This window comes from Dermacentor silvarum, chromosome 2, assembly GCF_013339745.2.
Source record: "Dermacentor silvarum isolate Dsil-2018 chromosome 2, BIME_Dsil_1.4, whole genome shotgun sequence".
NCBI lineage: Eukaryota > Metazoa > Arthropoda > Arachnida > Ixodida > Ixodidae > Dermacentor > Dermacentor silvarum.
Window position 1 is genome coordinate 182,248,917 of NC_051155.1, and position 18,183 is coordinate 182,267,099.

At 43.0% G+C, this 18,183-nt stretch overlaps 1 protein-coding gene across 3 annotated transcripts in view; it reads right to left on the reverse strand.

The window, feature by feature from the left end:
- LOC119442238 (cytosolic carboxypeptidase 1) overlaps positions 1-18,183 on the reverse strand; it is a 59,527-nt gene that overhangs the window by 22,688 nt on the left and 18,656 nt on the right. For all 3 annotated transcript variants that reach the window (XM_037707036.2, XM_037707037.2, XM_037707038.2), the window contains 9 exons: positions 16,945-17,118; positions 16,014-16,226; positions 12,179-12,282; positions 6,473-6,580; positions 6,313-6,398; positions 5,513-5,647; positions 4,557-4,776; positions 3,794-3,950; positions 501-709 (listed from right to left, as the gene is read on the reverse strand). In XM_037707036.2, coding sequence (XP_037562964.1) covers positions 501-709; positions 3,794-3,950; positions 4,557-4,776; positions 5,513-5,647; positions 6,313-6,398; positions 6,473-6,580; positions 12,179-12,282; positions 16,014-16,226; positions 16,945-17,118 — 1,406 coding nt within the window. The remainder of the gene's footprint in view (positions 1-500; positions 710-3,793; positions 3,951-4,556; positions 4,777-5,512; positions 5,648-6,312; positions 6,399-6,472; positions 6,581-12,178; positions 12,283-16,013; positions 16,227-16,944; positions 17,119-18,183) is intronic.

The window sequence follows — 18,183 nt, forward strand, 5'->3', positions numbered from 1 at the left end:
GTGATAAAGAGCTCTGTGCTGAAGACTATATAGCCTACTTTTATTGCTTCACAAAATATTCTTTCTTTTCAGTTACGTCTGCTGGTAAATGAAAGAACTAGATATTGCACATTAAGCCCAGGATTATTTATCATGGCCACAGAGCAGGACAGTTCCGATATGTAAAGTTAATTCATACAATGTTTCTCGCCATGTTCTCATGCTATATATAAATGTTTGCTGCATTACAGTAGTCCCAAACAAATACCTAGGTGAAAATGACCAACCGGTCTAAAAGGGTTATTTTCTCATGCTACTAAAAGCTGAGAACTGGACAAAAATTCCGTTCAAGTTGTGAACTATTTAGAACTAAGCATGATAAAATGAAGTTACAGATATGGCAAGAATGATTGAAAATATGACAGTATTCAGTGCAGCTAGAGATTATTGGATACCATGTACCTAAAGCTAGTTTCTACCAATGTGGTGCAACTAATACTGGAAAAATAATGGTAAGTTACCTTAAGGAGAGAGAAACCATAAGGAAAGCCATTGGCAATGTAGCACACATCTCCAGCATGAGGAAAACGGACAGTGAAGCTCAATGTGAAGAGGGGTCCCTTGTCAGCTCGCCAGTGCAGGTTGCGCTGGTAGCTGATGCCACCACCCACACGACGCCAGCCACGGCCGTTGGATGCATCTCGGACCGAGAACAGCAAGGGGCACTGGCCTGCAATGGCACATTCAGCAATTCAATTCCAAATTTTTAATTATATGGTGTTCACCGAATCGTGTTAGCCTGAATTCTATTTCAACTTCTATTACTAACAGTAAAGATAATAATTCCTAGGGTTTTTTGTCCCAATGTCACAGTGAGGCCATGGGGGACTCCATAGGGTAAGGCTCCAAATTAATCTTGACCACCTGGGCATTTTTGATGTACGGGTGGTCTTTAAACGGGCGGTGATTTTTAAACGTGCTCCGAAGTCTCGTGATCGTCAAAGGAGAACGAAAAAAAAGCTGCCCACTATCCGTGGTTTGAAACGCCGCTTTCGAGACCTTTCGCGCCGCTCATGGACACACTGCGCCATCGGACGTGAAAAAGGAGAAGCTATATTTTTGTTTTCTAAGCAGTTCACTTTTTTCCCACCAAGCGGTGATTCTTAAACGCACTCCGAACTTTCGCGATCGTCAAAGCAGAACGCAAAAATGTCCGGCTCCGGAAACGGCACGCGGGCTTCGGGAGATCGCAGATATCGCGATTCCGCTGCCTCTGCGGCTGATCTTATCGTACATCGAATAGCAGCAAGTCAGAGGATGCTGACTTTTCTTCGGACTTTGAGTCTGAAAACGACGATGATGCAAACCAGCCCGGAACATCGGCAGCCACAGCCCAGCATGCCCAACTCAGGTAGTGCTTGCAGTTAAATTTTTGTAGTGAAATACCTGTTCAATGAAAAATTTAATTTTTTTGGACATAGTGCCTAATAGACGGCAATACATTTTGTATATCTTAAAATTTACATAACATTTTTTTCTTAGTAGATACCAAGCATGTCTTTACAAACTTTGTTCAATTTTATTGCACAATTTTGATTTTAACAATTTATATCTTTTTTATGACATGCATCTCGTTAATAAAACTTTTATGAGTGAAAAGTACATTGCTTTTGCTTTCTGTTTATGTATTACATTAAATATTGAGTGTAGTAGTTCCTTCAGAAAAACACATCTGCCGTAACAAACAAAAAACACCTATTTTCCCCATGGTAGGGAAAGAGTTAAATTAGGCTGCTGCACTTTGGAATTGAACCAACAACCCTATGCTCAGCAGCAGAGGTTCAGGACCTCTTTAAAATAATAATAATAATAATAATAATAATAATAATAATAATAATAATAATATAATAATAATAATTTGGAATTGAACCAACAACCCTATGCTCAGCAGCAGAGGTTCAGGACCTCTTTAAAATAATAATAATAATAATAATAATAATAATAATAATAATAATAATAATAATAATAATAATAATAATAATAATAATAATAATAATAATAAATTAATCAGTAATTTATTTAATGTGCCCAGGAACAACACATCGGTCTGGGTGCAGGGGCACAGAAAAGGAAAAACAAAAAAGGCAAGAATGTAAAACAACTACGACCAAAAGTTATGAGATACAGAAAATCGAATTACTGAATAAGATTATGGGATAAAAATAGAATAAAAATATAATAAAGCTGGAATAAACAGGTACATAATGAATAGCAAGCAATAACACACAATTGAGAGACGGAGAATACGTACAAAAGGAGAGACAAACTATGGGAAATCAGGAGAGGAGTGCAGCTAGAAAGAAGGCTCAAGAGAAAGTGCGAAGCTTGGAACAGAAAGAAGGCAGTACGTTTTGAAAGATATCAACATGGAGAAAATGACCGTTGTAAAGATTTTCCTTTCTGTGGAGAGGCGAGTGTCTGCTGAAAGAGGCAGTAACGTGGAAGGGCCGATGTTCCCTGGCAGTCTTCTGCAGAAGCTTTCCATGAATGATTTTGTATAAAAAGGGCATCGATACGACTATGTCTGCGGCTAAGTGATGATGGAAGCGTAGGATGATTATTCAGACTTGAAGTTGTTGATGCGCGAGGTCAGAAAACAATGTTGACATATACTCATGAACTTTTCATGCACGTGCTCAATGTAATAATAATAATAATAATAATAATAATAATAATAATAATAATAATAATAATAATAATAATAATAATGTCTACAATGTTTAGACAAGTTTCTCTGGAGACTGTGCTCTCGTTTTTTAGCTAGGCATTACTTTTTTACGAAATGCAACATAACAAAGTCATACATGGCACAACACAGTTAGTTAAATCACAAATTTCATTCCATCGAGGTTTCTGTGTTCTAGAAGCAAAAATTGCTTTACAGGTTCTAGGATAGTCACGGTGAATAGTACCTTGTCAGGAAGCCCTTATAAGCAGAATGTCGCAAGAAATGTGACCACTAATTACGGAATCAAAATTGGCAGACTGTGAAAAAGATAGCATTGAGAGTAAAGCTTGTGCATAAAGCATGCTACTGCTAGCTGCAGCAGTCACATGGCACCATATGTACAAGTGTGCCATCGTCATCTTCACGTCCCACCAACACTGGGCTACCAAATTTTGTTTCTTTACAATAATGGTGTAGCAAGTCACGAGGCCCAGATCACTGCAACATCATTGGTAAAATTCATTCGCTATAACGACATAATACAATGACAAGAAAACACATGATGCTGTCATCACCACCGGTTGTCACCGTGTTCCAATCATGCGAGCTCATTTCAATTGGCATTTTTCTATTACAACTTGCCCCTTGCATCTTTAAGGGCACAAATTAGGCGTGCTGAGTGTGATTTCTATACTAGCACAACACATGGCGAAGCAGTACATTCCATCCTCCACTTGAGGGTCAGTGTTTCTTTTCGCTCACTGGCACCATTTGCATGTGAAAGTGAAAATGACTAATTCACTGTCTGGCAAAGAAAGCTTTTCTTTTTGTAACCGCCATACAGGCTCCAGGTGTGTGCAATAGTTGTAAACTTCATTAAATTGAGAATGCAGAACAAAATTACTTTATTAAATTGTGGAAATAAATACATGGTGTTCAATGGAACTAAGAAAATGATAAAAAGTTTGTTATATCTTAAATATTGCTAAATCAAGATTCGTTATATCGAAGTTCGACTGTACGTGCCTGGTTACCAGAGCACCTACCATGAGGGCACTGATCAGTTCAGTAGTAAGAGTGGCTTACCTTCTTTGTACAGGCTTCCACTGCGGTCAAAGTTTACAATGTTGAATGTGTAGTCTACATCACTGCGCATGCCTGCCACTTCAAAGTAGAACCAGCGATGGTGGAGGCTTGTGTTGATGTCTGGACTCATGAGCAGGTTGTACTCATATGGCCCAATCTAAAAAAAAGTTATCTTTCTGGTTACCTCTTGGAGCTGCAGGTAACACATAGTTCTCCAATAACACTAAAAAAGTGCACATCACATCACAATTCTCTGTAACAAGTTTGAAACAGACAGCAAAACATTCAAGCTATAATGTTAACTGCATATATTTGTATTACTGGCTTCAACAAATTGTTCTTAGTGTAATGCTGGCTTGCTAGGATCAAATTTCATACAGAGATGGCAGTTTATAGATTAGGTTGTATGACAATGCATTGAGTGCTAGTACTTTTATCGTAAGTTTAATAGGACAAAGAAACAACACTGGACGTATTAATTTAGCGTTTAAACAAGCAAGTTCAGACAGCCAAGTGGACCAGCGTCTGCAGCGTTTGCAGAAGCCCTCCCACCACTGCCTCCTGCATTTTTTTTCTTTCTTCACGCCATTAGACACTCGAAAGTTTTCTATTGATGAATTTAGCTAAATACTTATTGAAATTACTTCAATGATCCACTTTTCCTTCAGTTCACACATTTTACAGCTAAAAGACTGTTTTCAATAATGAAAATTTTGCAGCAGTCATATGCACACCACAAAGTCAAAACCCTGTAAATACCTACCTGAACGGCCTTACGAAGGTTTCCACCTTCAAAGCGAGACTCAAACCAGAGCCGCTCAGAGACTACTTCCTGAAGAGATCGTGGCACATCACTGTTCATCAGAGGTCTTGATGGAGGCAGGCTGTGTAGGGCTAGACTGTCATAGTCATACACAACTGCAAAACTGCTCGAATCCCTAGCATTTTCCAGGCGAATCCGCACTTCTTCAAGTATCTTGTTTCTGCATAGTGTAACCAGAAATGTCAGCGGCATCTGATTGAGTAATATTGAAACATATTTGTTTTTGTCATGCCGGATTCCATTTATAATGAACATGGAAGTACAGTGAAAATTAATTCGACTTATCAGGAGTTTAGTTCAACAGAAATGTCCACAATCTAGGAAACTAGTAAAAGGTCACTGAAATGTACAGTGCATCAAAGAAAGCACCTTAACAGGCTTCATGCTGAAGGGAGCTGTTGCATTTAGCATACAATTAAATCCCATTGTAATGAAATGGGATATAATGAAATTATGGATGTAATGAACAAAATAAATTTCCCCATCAAAGAAAGAAATGAAACAATGAAAGTTGCCTTTCACCATAGTGGTGAAACATCACCTAATGAAGAAATCAACATTTCTTCATTAGGTGATGACCCCAATGGCAAATCATCTGTCTTAGTGGTGCTGGAAGACAATGGATCCATTGGAGACGCATTATTTCCCCACACCAATGTTCAGCCTGCTTTCGGCGAATATCAATGCAAAAACGGCAGCTCACAATGAGTGTGTGCAGATTTACCCGATAATAAAGCATGCCTTTTTTTTCTAAGAAGGTTGGTCTGAAGATTGCCTGCGCATTACCATAGGATGTGAAACCAGAATTGCATTTACGGTGTTAGCAACAAAGGTTGTATAAGTAGCCTTGACTGCATTTTATAAAAACCACAAGTATGAAAGTCTTTGCAACTCACCTGGCGCCAGAATTTTGGCACGAATGCAGCCGCTCCAATGACTCAGTGTGTAAGTGGCCCACCATTTCTGGAAAGGCAATCTTCACCAAAGGCACAAGACTCTGGGTGCTTTGCACCAAATGCTCATAGCTACACCTGTAATAAAAAGAGGCAATACAGTCTAGTAATACAAGAGCTCTTTCAAGAGGCCCAAAATGATTTCATTGCTCTCTAAAAAGGAAAAGAAAGTTCATGCACAAAATGTACCGTGGAAAAGTATAATTCAGACCAGTTAAGCATATTGTTATGGGGACACTGCACTGACGTCAACATAATATTTAACAGCAGCACTCTTCACCTTCTTCCCTAGCTTCATTTTCCTCTTCACCCCACGCCACATCTTTTTCCAAGTGCCATTACCAGTTCAACCGGAACAATATGATAAAATTTTATGTGTCCGGAATGCAAGTTAACACATTCACTGCGACACAGTTCACAGGGGGGTCACAGCAGTTATTCCTTCTCTGTGACTGTGTGGCTGTGCAGCGGTTTCCTGCCGTGTGCAAGTGAAAACTTTATTAGAAATCAAAGGAGAGAAAAATTCTTGCTTCTAATTTGACGAGACGTCGCACCAACCGTTCGCAGCTTGAGGAAGTTTCAAAGGAGCACAACTCCCTGGTGACTCACTGGTAAGTCACAACGCACCAGAAAAATATTACAAGTGACCCATTGGTTGGCCATTATGCACAGGAATTGGAATTTCAGAAATTCTTGCCACAGTTAACAGGTTAAAGTCAATTAGGACTAATTTTGATTCTTACTTGAGATTTGCCAAAGGATCGCCATCTTCTGAGCTCTTTGTGGTTGCAGGCAAGGAAACCTCTCCAGTGATAACTGGGCCAACATCCTAAAACAATGGCTTACATTGTCGTGATGATGCAGGAAAATGTGAACAGGAAGGATAGAAAGGTGGCTACTCACTACAGTTGCCTCACGGTCCTTCAATTCTGGGAAAAACTTTGAGTATGAGTCCAAGTCCACTTCCAAATGGTATTTTTCAGGCAAAGGCTCACATTTTGTTGTGTCAGGCTGCAAAGAAACCCGTACTGCTCTAAGAAAGGATTAGATTATCCGGCCCACGAACGACAGCAGAACATGCCGACTCAGCCAAGAATTAATTGTGTTTATTCCAAAACAGACACAGCCGATTGCAACTACTACCAGGTGTGGCACATATCAACCAAAAAAACATATAGGCGCTGCATGGGGGCACTGCATTTGAGCTAACAGTTGTTCCTTTGCCCAACATGTATTACAATAAATAAATAACAATAATCATTTCAAGTGGCTTTTGTAGTGCCCATTTGCCACTACCACAGATACTGAACTGACACTTTTATTTATTTATTTATTTATTTATTTATTTATTATTTATTTATTTATTTATTTATTTATTTTACCCTCAAGCGCACAGAGCTTTACAGAGGGGAGTGGGGTACATAAATAGTAAACAAAATAGAAAATGTAATAATATGTACAATTCTAATGACATCTACAATACACAGGACGAGACAATGTTAGGCTAATACAACAAAAGTAGGAATGAAGATACAATGCGAAGAGCCGCGTTAAGAAGAAGAAAAAAAAAAAAAAAACACTTCATGCGTCATCAAATAAGTGACTGTAAATGGTTGCACAAAATTGATCATGGTCCGAAATGGAAACAACATCTGAGGAAGGTGGTTCCAGTCACTCGATGTGCGTGGGACGAAAGAATAAAAAAAGTGTTAGTGCAGCAAGTAGTAACGTGTACTTTATGGTGGTGATCTAAGCGTACTGAACGATAAGATGGGGTCGTAACGAACTGGGTTTTCAGAAGTGGATGATGGTATATTTTATGGAAAAGTGTAAGACGACATGCTTTGCGATGTGAAACAAGTGACGGCAAGGAAAGGGTGTGTTTCATCGACGTGATACTGCTAGTACAATTGTAGTTGGATAATATAAAACGTGATGCGTTATTCTGTACCATTTCAAGTGAATAAGTTAAGTGCGATTGAAAGGGGTCCCAAATGGAGCATGCGTATTCAAGTTTCGAGCGCACTAGTGTTTTATACATCGTTAGTTTCACACTTACAGCAGCTCTACTAAAGTTACGTCGTAGGTACCCTAGCATACGGTTACCATTGTTAATAACGTAGTTAATGTGAGCCTTGTAACACCAAGCAAAATGGCACTCAGTGAAGTGAATTGAACTAGCTCAAAGTGGCAATAAATTTGCCCAGTCCGACTGGAACATAAGCTGCTGTTAGATTGGGGCCTACAATTTTTGTTTGTGCTCTTATGCACAAGAAGATTTTGCTACAGATATCGCGCCTTCAAAATTATGTAAAGCATATACCTCACTATCGGAGCTTATAGAGGTTAGTGCAGTGGCAACAGCTTTTATTGCCTAATATTCATGGCAGCTGTAAACATCAGAATTTGTGTCATAACTGTCTATGCACTAACTGATTACGTTTCGCTATCTTCTTCATCAGTTCTGCTCACATACTGCAAGTGTAGAATTGAAGCCAGTCTGCTCAGGCTATATGCACAAAGTAGGAAGCCCAAGACCAGCACCAGTTTGGTGATAACAATCTCAAAACTTTCACCAAAAAATGCCTTGGTGTTCTCCTTGGCATTTATCCAAAAAAAAAAAAAACTCTAGAAACATTATGGGACAAAACTATGTACAGCACGAAGGTACAGTTGAACCCTGTTATAACTAAGTTGCATGCAACACGAAAATACCTTTGTTATATTTGATATTTGTTATAAGCACGCACTCCGATATCTGCAAAAGAAATAGAGATCACGTCTATGCAAAAGAAATACAAGCATGGTGCCTCCGATTGGGCAGCAAAGGGCCACCTGCAGATTTTGGCGGAACGTTGGCAGCTTGTCGTGCCTATACATTGCACGGGTAAAAAATACAAACAAAATGAAGTGCTGCTCTATATAAAATTTCATACCACTTTAAAGATACAAAAAAAGGCTATCAGGTAAAGTAAATAACCTGCTGAACATAGTTTCCATTAACTACGAAAAACTAACAATGTGCCTCCATTTCGCTCATGTGGCATAATCTGGTCCTGCCAGCTGATGTGATAAGCGCCAGCAGTGGGTGGCCGCCACAAAGATGCACCGAAGAGAAGGAGAAGTTCTACTTGGACTCTTAGAAGAAAACATGGAAGAAAAAAATGAAACTGAAAGGATATGGACCGCTCAGCCTCGCAACTTCGGGTAACTTGACAGTTTCACGACAGTGAAATTCAGTTTAACAATTAGGAAGGAATCTGCTAGCGACAATGAAGGTGTGTGCTTTGTATTAATGCTCAAAGCAGCGCTTGCGATGTAGGTTATGTGCTGATTTAAGAACTGGAAAACCAGCAAATGACACGCCGGTGTGGGGGCAAAACTAGCAGCTGGCACTATGAGGGAAAGACTGGCTGTGGCGATGGAAAACTGCCAGGTGGGAACCCTAGGCATGAGAACTACAATAAATTACATACACGCACTTTGCAGCATCGCTGATATAAAACTGAACGATTGGCGTGATCACATGGGATTGCCACATTGTTCTATCGGCTGCTGATCTAAACAAGCCAAGCTGTAAGCCAAGAAGTGCATGTGTGTCCAGAATCTGCCATTTCAACATCTTTCCTCCATGTATTTCAGGTTTCCCTTGCTAAGTACAGTTCCCAATTGCTTTTTTTTACACAGAGGTGGCTGCATGCATACCTATCTCTGCTATTACAGCCGTAAAGCCTAGCCGGTTAGCATGATCTCACACTCAACTGCTGATGAGGTCTGCTTGTACGAACATAATGATGCAGTGCTTCCCATGACAGACTGTCACCAGCCACTATGATAGCCTAGACTGCTAGGTCTAACCTGTGGTGACTGTACAGCAGGTGGCAGCCAAAGTTGTGCTTTGGCACAGAGATGACGTGGTGGCAGCTTTGAAAATGAGTATGTTATTGAACGAATTATAATGAGTGTCGCTGGTATAAATATTGCACAGTAAATGTTATTTGTCTTAAATTTCCTTGTTATAATGAGGCAGTTGTCATTGAAACACTTGACAGAAAGGTCAACTGATAATAAAGGACTTAAATATATGAGTAGATGAGAGCGCTACTCATAATTGCATGCTCAAGTTCAGAAGAATTTCTGTAAGGAAATGAAGAACTACAGCAGTGACAGAGTCATTTTACTGTTTTGTCAGATAGCTGCACACTCTACAAGTAAGCACTATAAAATTCCGAGCAAGCGCCCCCACCCGTGCAAGAGCCCCCCCCCCCAAAATCACTTCTAATTTCAAATTTCCGCGCCATTCCGGAAAAGCACCCCCCCTTCCGCACCGCGCCCAGGCAACACTGGCCTGCCACATCCAGTCTATGAAAATACAGTAAAAGCTCGATGATACGATCACGGCTAATACGAATTTCCGGATGATACGAATTTTTCTGTGGTCCCGGCCGAGCCCCATTACTTTGCAACGTGCTAGAGAACGGTTGTTACGAATCGATTTTCAGCCTGCGCCGGTTGATACGAATAAACGCCGCCCCACCGACGGCCGCGAAAGAGAACAGCGCGCGGTCACGCGCTTCTCTCTCCTCTTTTGGTGCGGAGGCGCGGCGCCGGACAGCGCGGACTCGCATTGCTCCGGCATTGCTCCGACACCGCCATAGAGCAAAAGCTCAGGAGAGACCCCTCAATGCCGCGCGTGAAGGAACGGGGAAAAAAAAAAAAAGAACCCGCGGCGGAAATTTCCCCTTCTCTCAAATTGCAAGGTCGCCGTTTCTGCATCGCGCCGGAACAAGCGTGTACGTGCCGACTAGAGTGTTCTAGACAACCGTATTCTAGCACACACTAGTGCCGACGTCTCAGCCACGCGGATAAAATGGCAGTGAACCCTTCTCTATTTTCTAGTCACATGTTGACCTTGCATGCTGTGGCAGCGGCGCAGGCACAGTCGGGCCAACGAAACTGCCACGCCTGCAAACGCTCGCTTCCCGATAACGGCAGAAAACGAAACTTCAGGGGGCGGCTAAAATAAGCTGGCGCCAGCACGGCGGCGGGCGCGCACGGAGATGTGCGCACGGAGTCGAAGGTGAGAGAGCTACGAGGGAGTTGAGAGGGAAGGCGAGGGGAGCCACCGAAGCGGCGGAGTTGACGCGGCCAAATCCGCTTCCCTTCCGCCCTCCTCCCTCACCTTCGACGGTCTCCGCGCGCACCTGTGTGCCGGCGCCGCCCGCTCGCTCCCTGAAGCTTCGTTTTCTGTCGTTATCGGGAAGCGACCGTTAGCTGGCGTGGGCAGTTTCGTGGCCCGCGCTTGCTATGCGCTTGCGCGCCGCGATATTTCACGACTCGCACCGTTCGTGCATCGTGCTATGGTGCACGAATACTTCAAAAATACGTCCTTTTAATTCGAACAAATTTTCCGGCCCCTTCAAGTTCGAATTATCGAGATTCGACAGTAGTTTTAATTGTGTTTCGATGATACGAATTTCGGCTAATACGAATATTTTTCGTGACCCCGTGAGATTCGTATCATCGAGCTTTTACTGTAATGGCAAATTCCGCAAATCGCACCGGTGTGCACCGGGATACCCTGATGCGCCGTTTCATCAACTCATGGTCGCATCCGGGCGCCCCGGGTGCACACGTCCGCATCGGGGCGAACTGCAGCCGGCAGTCCGCCGGCCCACGGCGAGATCTGCCTGTCACACAGTACAGAAGATTTCCCTGTGGCACAGCGACGTGACCACTCAGCGATAGAGGAGTGGTCGCGGCTACGCTCTGGCGTCGCTGGCGGCTTCACTGCCGCTGATCACTCGCCACCGATATCGTCGCTAGGCCTTTTCCGGTTCACTTCAGATCTGTAGCAGACGGCGCTTCAGAACAAACCGCCGACGCTCCCAAGCAGCAATGTTTTGTTACCGTTGTTGCCGCTTGCCCTCTCCTTGTAATAATTTCACACAAAGAAGTAAACATTCTGACATTTGCGGCGCCGCCAGCTGCGATGCGAGCATGGCCGGGCCGCGGTTTCGCTGTCCGCCGTCGGTAGCCATGCACTGCAGCTGAGCTTGACTTGTATCGGAACTCTCGTTAGTGCTAAACGTTTGACTGTGGACATGGTTTATAATAAAGTGAACATTACGTGTCACTTTACTCTAGCAGACATCATTTTGCCAGGAATAGAAGCTGCATAACCAATGTTTGTGGCACCGGTCACAGTGACGCGCTGGTGTGGTGTCGATGCGCTATATCTGCAGTTCTTTCAATTGTTTTAACAGTGATAAACTGCACTAACAAATATTTGGCTTAATAAAGTTTTAATTCCATTCCACTGTGCTTCTTTTTTTTGCGGCGGGACAATTTTATCGTTGCCATCTTGAATTTTGGTGCCATTCTGGGATAGCGCCCCCCCTAACTTTCCCAGTAATTTCGACTTGCTTGAGGGGGGGGGGGGGGGGGGTGCTTGCTCGTAATTTTACGGAGTGCCGTTTACCATGCACACATGGAAAGCATGTGTGCATGTTTTTATCATATGATTTTGTCCGTGCTTCCCATCCATCTTCATGCAGATGCACATCACATCCAGGAAGTTTCATCGAAGAGGCCTGGATATACACTCACTAAGTCGTCTAGCTCAGCCTCGTGCTCTGATGAAGTGGCTGACTGGGAAGACTGCAGCTCATCATGATCACTGGAAGCATGGGTCACTGGAACCTCCTCAGCCACTGTAACATCATCAAAGAAAATATAGTCGAACCAGAATGTATCAAACCTAGTTATATCGAATTATTTTCTATACTGAACACACAAATTATCCACTAGAAGATCCTGTGTAAAATATAGAAAGCTGCACGCTTGTATAGAACTCCCATTTATTGCCGCATTCAATATATCAAATGTTGCACCGCGTTCTGCAAGTGCGCGTCTCCTATCGGACTACATTTAGTCACATAAATCGGCAAATTTCAATACAACGAAACTTTTATTTAATGAAGCAAACTGCCGATTTTACCGGCTTCGTTACATCGAGGTTTAACTGTATATCGAACTATTTCACGATCCCCTTCGAGTTCAATATATTTGGTTTCGAATCTAACATGAATGCTTGAGCCCATATATAACCATAAACATCATTATATATAAGTTGTACTCAATTTCTCTTATACAATCGACTTCCTTTAATTCGACCCTGGCGGATCCGACGAAACGTTGAGTTATCCGACGGGTGAAATTAGGCAAAATACAGAAAATACGCTGAAACAAGCTATTGACTCACTTTAATGTTAGCCTTTAAAGTTAGCTTCGCCACAATACAGTCGTGTTATGCCGCGAAGCACACCATGTTGGGAAAGGTGCCACTGTTATGGGACATGGCAGGTGTTCATCTACACACACACATGCGCCGTCTCCAGTCCCATTAAGAGCACCTAAACGCCTAATAAGTTTACTGATCGGCCTCCAGAATTTTAGATAGGCCCTCATTCTTTTGTTGTCCCTAAACCTCCCCTTGATTTTCTGAGCTTCATCTTACCGCCTTCCTTTTTGCTAGCTTTACCAAAACACAGACGGTTTTTCTCTGCTTCTCAGTGCACGGCAGCATGCAGTGCGCATATAATTAAGGAACGCGTACTAGGCCCCGGTAATGGTCTCATATACGATCACACACATGGTGGGCGAAACGAAGCATCAAATAGCTGCAGAAACATCAGAAACAGCTCTGAATTGTTTCCAGGATGCTTATTTAGCATCTGGGTGATCGCACTGTCACCGGAGACAATGTATACATGCGTGTATAATTAAGGAACGCGTACTGCGCCCCCTGACCCAGTGGCACCTTCCATTTTTCATATGCTTCACTGCAAACACGGCTGTACTGCGACAAAGCTGACCAGTCAAGTTCGAATTATTTGGCGAAGTCCAATTTTGAGATCGAAATAACGAAGTTTGGGCACATAGATATGTATAGGCGCCTGCTGGGACCTTCGGTCAGGATCGAATTAATCAAAAAATCAAATTAACAGAAGTCTACTGTATACTGGAGGTCTTCAGCTAAGACTGCCAATTTGTATGTATTATGTTTCCACCACATCTAATATGTAGCTCGGCATTTCGTATACCATCCTTCGCCCTGTCTCCGTGTGCTTTGACATACTGCCCTCTTTGATATTGTATAATGTTCATTTGGCATGCATACAATTCACAGTGCTAAAACTTACGAATGCCAGCACAAGTGCATGGACACCTTCAGGCACTATCAGCTCAAGCATTTATACACTGCACCATTTGCAACATTCTCAAGACCTAGCTTGGAAAGCAAGGCACCAAGGGGAAAATATTGCCACATAGGCAACATAACCAACACACATGTTCTGGACTGCTCATCGACGTTGCCATATTTACAGCCTGCACGATGGTTACGTAAAGCACACCTCCCTATTGCTTCTCTGCATCATAAAACTTAAACTGACATCCCCACTGAGCTTGCTTCTTATCATCAATGAAGATTGCATAGCCTTTCATCTTACATCATAGAGTTTCTCACTATAACACCTAGAAGGTAAACTGGCGCCACCGTCTATGCGAGTTTCTTAAAGGGCGCCGTGCCCTCATGGGAATGACGGGATATGTGTCTGCAAGGCTTGTGTTGGCTGGTGTTGAACGAGGATTCGTCTAGAATGTGAATATGGCTACACAAATAATGCGTTCTTAAAGTAAAATCTACATAAAAGGCTTTCATTCACCCATATTACATCTCTCAATAAAGTTTACTCACCTACAATGCAGAATCAAGCAGATGACAAGTTTTTCCGAAGCGAGCGAGAATCTTGCCATCCACCCTCCAACTTTAGCGGCCAGCTGATACTTTTTACGTTTCATAGAATTGTGCATCCAATATAGTAAGTCCTCAAAATTAAACAAAACATGTTTTTGTGTAATAATAAAGCTAAATCAGTTTTTTAACGTGCTGTTTTAGCAGGAAATGAATCATTGTGACAGACAGAACGGTGCTAGCCAGGCGAGTCTTCAAGGCATTCTAGCTCACCAAGAACGATGCCAATCCGAAGTCACAATATACCGGCATTCCCATGGATACCACAGCGCAGCAGCGCCAGTTTTCCCTTCTAGGTAATATAGTGAGAAACTCTATGTCTTACATGGCTGCTTCTGTACCCAATGTTAACGACATGGATACTAAATTGTAAGAACACTCTAGATCAGGAGTGGGCAACTATATTTCCTGGGGGCCCACACGAGAAACTAAGACTTTCTTGGAGGACCGGACCAATCAGCTGAACTTCTGATCTACTTTTATTGTTTTGACACCTGCTGCCAGTAGAAGTGTGCTGCGATGGGGTTACGAAAATTTGAATAGGTATATTGAAAATACAATTGAATCCATTTCACCAGCAATAAAAATGTTTATTCAACATTACTAATCAATCAACAATCACAGAAATAATGATCAAAATGTGAAATACTCATACAAAGAAATTAAATGAACTTTATACAAAAGCAATATGCCTGTAATTGTGGCTTCTCGTACAGCAATAACCCTTCGTACTGTTTTTTTTTTTTTCAATTTGTTGTTGATGATCGAGAAAAGTAAAGTTTTTCTCGGGCTTGAACAAGTCAGGCTGCATGTCTGAGGTAGTTATGTGAAGAATACACGGTGAGGAAAGGTCTATATCTGGACTTGTACTTCATCGCTGAGAATGCCTGCTTGCATATATAGGTAGATCTAAAGTAAACCATCATCTTAGCACGCTTAGCACATTTATTATTGCAATAGCAATTATGTGGACACTCCAAGCAGATTTCTGCCGTCGCCATGAGTTTCTGTATGAAGTCCAAGGGCGACAAAATTGTCGCCGCTCGCCGTATGTGCGAGTGAAAGCGCGCGAGGGACGCGTGCTTTCACGGAGAACAAACGCACGGCGGCGGGCAACTGCGACGTCTTCCGTCGCACGAAAGCCCGTCGGGGGATGGGAGAGAGAGAGAGGGGGGGGCAGCGTTGTGCTCCGGCATCAACTGCGTATTTCGCGACCGGGCTCAAGGAAAACTGGCGACTCAACCTCGCGCACGAAAGGAGGAAAGTGGGAAGGCAGCGCGGAAGGGAAGGGGTGCGGCTTGTACTCTGCCGCGCTTGTTCACACCAGCATTTTCACAGCGAGTATCCGTGGTCATCGAGTGTGATGTGTTCATGTTTGCTTGTGCGTGCTGACACCATCCTTGTTAATTCAGTTAGCAAGCAAATGTTTCCAAGTTTATAAAACTGCTATCCTTACTCCGTATAGCTGTCTACTAATTTCTTATCGTACTTGGTGCTTCGCCTTTCAGGCGAAACTACGACTTTTATGTTTTAGTCCCCCCCTCATCGGCGGGCCAAATGGCAGCAGATGGGTGGCCGCGTGCAGCCATGTCTGCTCTAGATGATAAATGTCTGTTGCTGATGTACCTGGTAGGGCTTCATTGCTGCCTGTACCAAGAGGCCACTGCAGGGGGCCATGGGCCCTGGTGATGGGTAGTGGCCAAGGAGGTAGACACCTGTGAACCACCTGGCACACACCTCTCGTAAGGCGGTCACCTTGCTCACCGGGGCCAAGAGATGAAGCCCAACGCCACAGCAACTGCGGCACCTCTTGCTTCCGCAACTCCCGTCGACCGGCCTCTGCACATTAATACATGAGAGTCTAAACCTTAACATTCTATGATGAACATCTCATTTTCAATTGTGACCAACTTTTACAGTTAACCCTCCAAATATTTTGGACAGTTTGTTCAGCCAAAACCATTTAACTTACCAACACCTTCTTCTCTTGTTTCCCTACCATCATGGACAACTAAGGCTAAACCAAATGGAGAGAAGACAAAAAGAGCATGAGGAAAAACAACATTCGAGTATGTTGTCTTCCAGGTTGTTTCCCCCATGTTCCTAAACTTGAACTTTGCACAAGCCTGAGCTCGACCCAATGCAACGAATAAACAGAGCTACCCAGCCCAGGTGACACTTACTGGCAGTTTAATGAGTGGCTCATCGTTTAACAGCAGGTGACACCTGCTACTAAACAGCCACAAAATTCTGCTTATTTACTCTGCACGCTTGGAGGGCTTGTAGTGGCAAAGCAATACATCTGACAATACGGTTGCATTATTCATGGCACCTCAAAGTGGCATAAAGGGTTCATCACATGGTGAACACTTCTAGGAGCGATCCGTCCTTCCAAGAGCACAAAAGAGCATTTCCATGATGGAACTGACTTTTTCTTCATGTGAATGTCTGTGAAGCACATTGTGACATCTCGTAAAAACAAGCAGACTCGGCCTCCAATATTCAATACTATACGAAAAAACAGGAAAACACCAGGTGTGGAGCAGTATGCACATACTATGCCTCGCAATGTTGACAAGACACTCCAGGTCCGCCCGCATCATGCGATAGAGAAGCCTTTCCTTGCGGTTGAGGCCAGCATCCCCTCGAAGGGCACCCACGTTGCATGTCTCTATCATGGCCAACAGATGCTTCAGGTGGCCTCGCTGAACCAGCTCAAGCACATTGCGCTCTGCACAAAATGAAACGGTACATGGAACAGTTCCTCACTACATGGTAGGACAGTCACATTCACACTACCTTTTTTTTCCCAAACATGGTCCTTTGCAATCTTTGTTTGCTCACATGAATCTCGCTCACATCAATCTCACTCACGTGAATGTTCACACACGTCTTCGGTCACATGAACATTGGATGTTTCTTTCTGTTTATGAGCTCAATATTTCAACTCTAGCGTTTCACAATAATCTGTTGTTTCTGAACATTCTGGAACAGGTTGATTTACGGTATTTGCACAAATATACAAATATACAAATATTTGCACCGTACTATATCCAGTCCTGCACTATAAGCGGTTACGTTATAAGTGGTCTATACTGTACATACTGACGACACACAAACCATGATGGGACATTGAGCATGTTACACTAAAACGTAATGACCGGCAAGGGCTCATTTTCTTCAGAAGTTTTTTCCGACCCTTTGCTTCTGCAAACCCATTAATTACAGTAGTAAAGTTAATATTTTTTACGTGTTCCCTTTCTATGGTCACTATCGTCAAGCTTGACAGCCTTTCATCACTCATGGTGGAGCGCGGAGACGTTTTGATCAGCTTTAACTTGGAAAAGTTCCTTTCGCATGATGCAACTGACACACAGATCGTGAGGAACAAGCGAAAGATAACGGTAAGATTTTGGAGGGACTCAAAGACATTCCATTTGGCGATAAATTCCAGGAACTGCTGTGCGGTCCATATCCTCGTGGCATCAAGGTGCTTTCCGGCGGCCTTGAGGTGCCTTCGCAACCGGAGGATCTCTGTGACGATTTCATCGTCTGAAAATTTGTCATATTTCAGTAAGACGCGACGTCAAGATTTGAAGCGTTTCCACAGTTTCAAACAAACATGCGCAGCTGTAACCTCAAGACACAAGACTGGGCAGTCCAGCGGGCCCGGGAGGCGGCAACGAGGCAAGGCCTCGAAGTCCTCTCATGGGAAACCTCAGCCCGGGTCGTTAAACTTCGCCGGATTTTTAATAAAGTTGTTTCCATCCACCCATAGTGAGCGCTCCACCTAGTC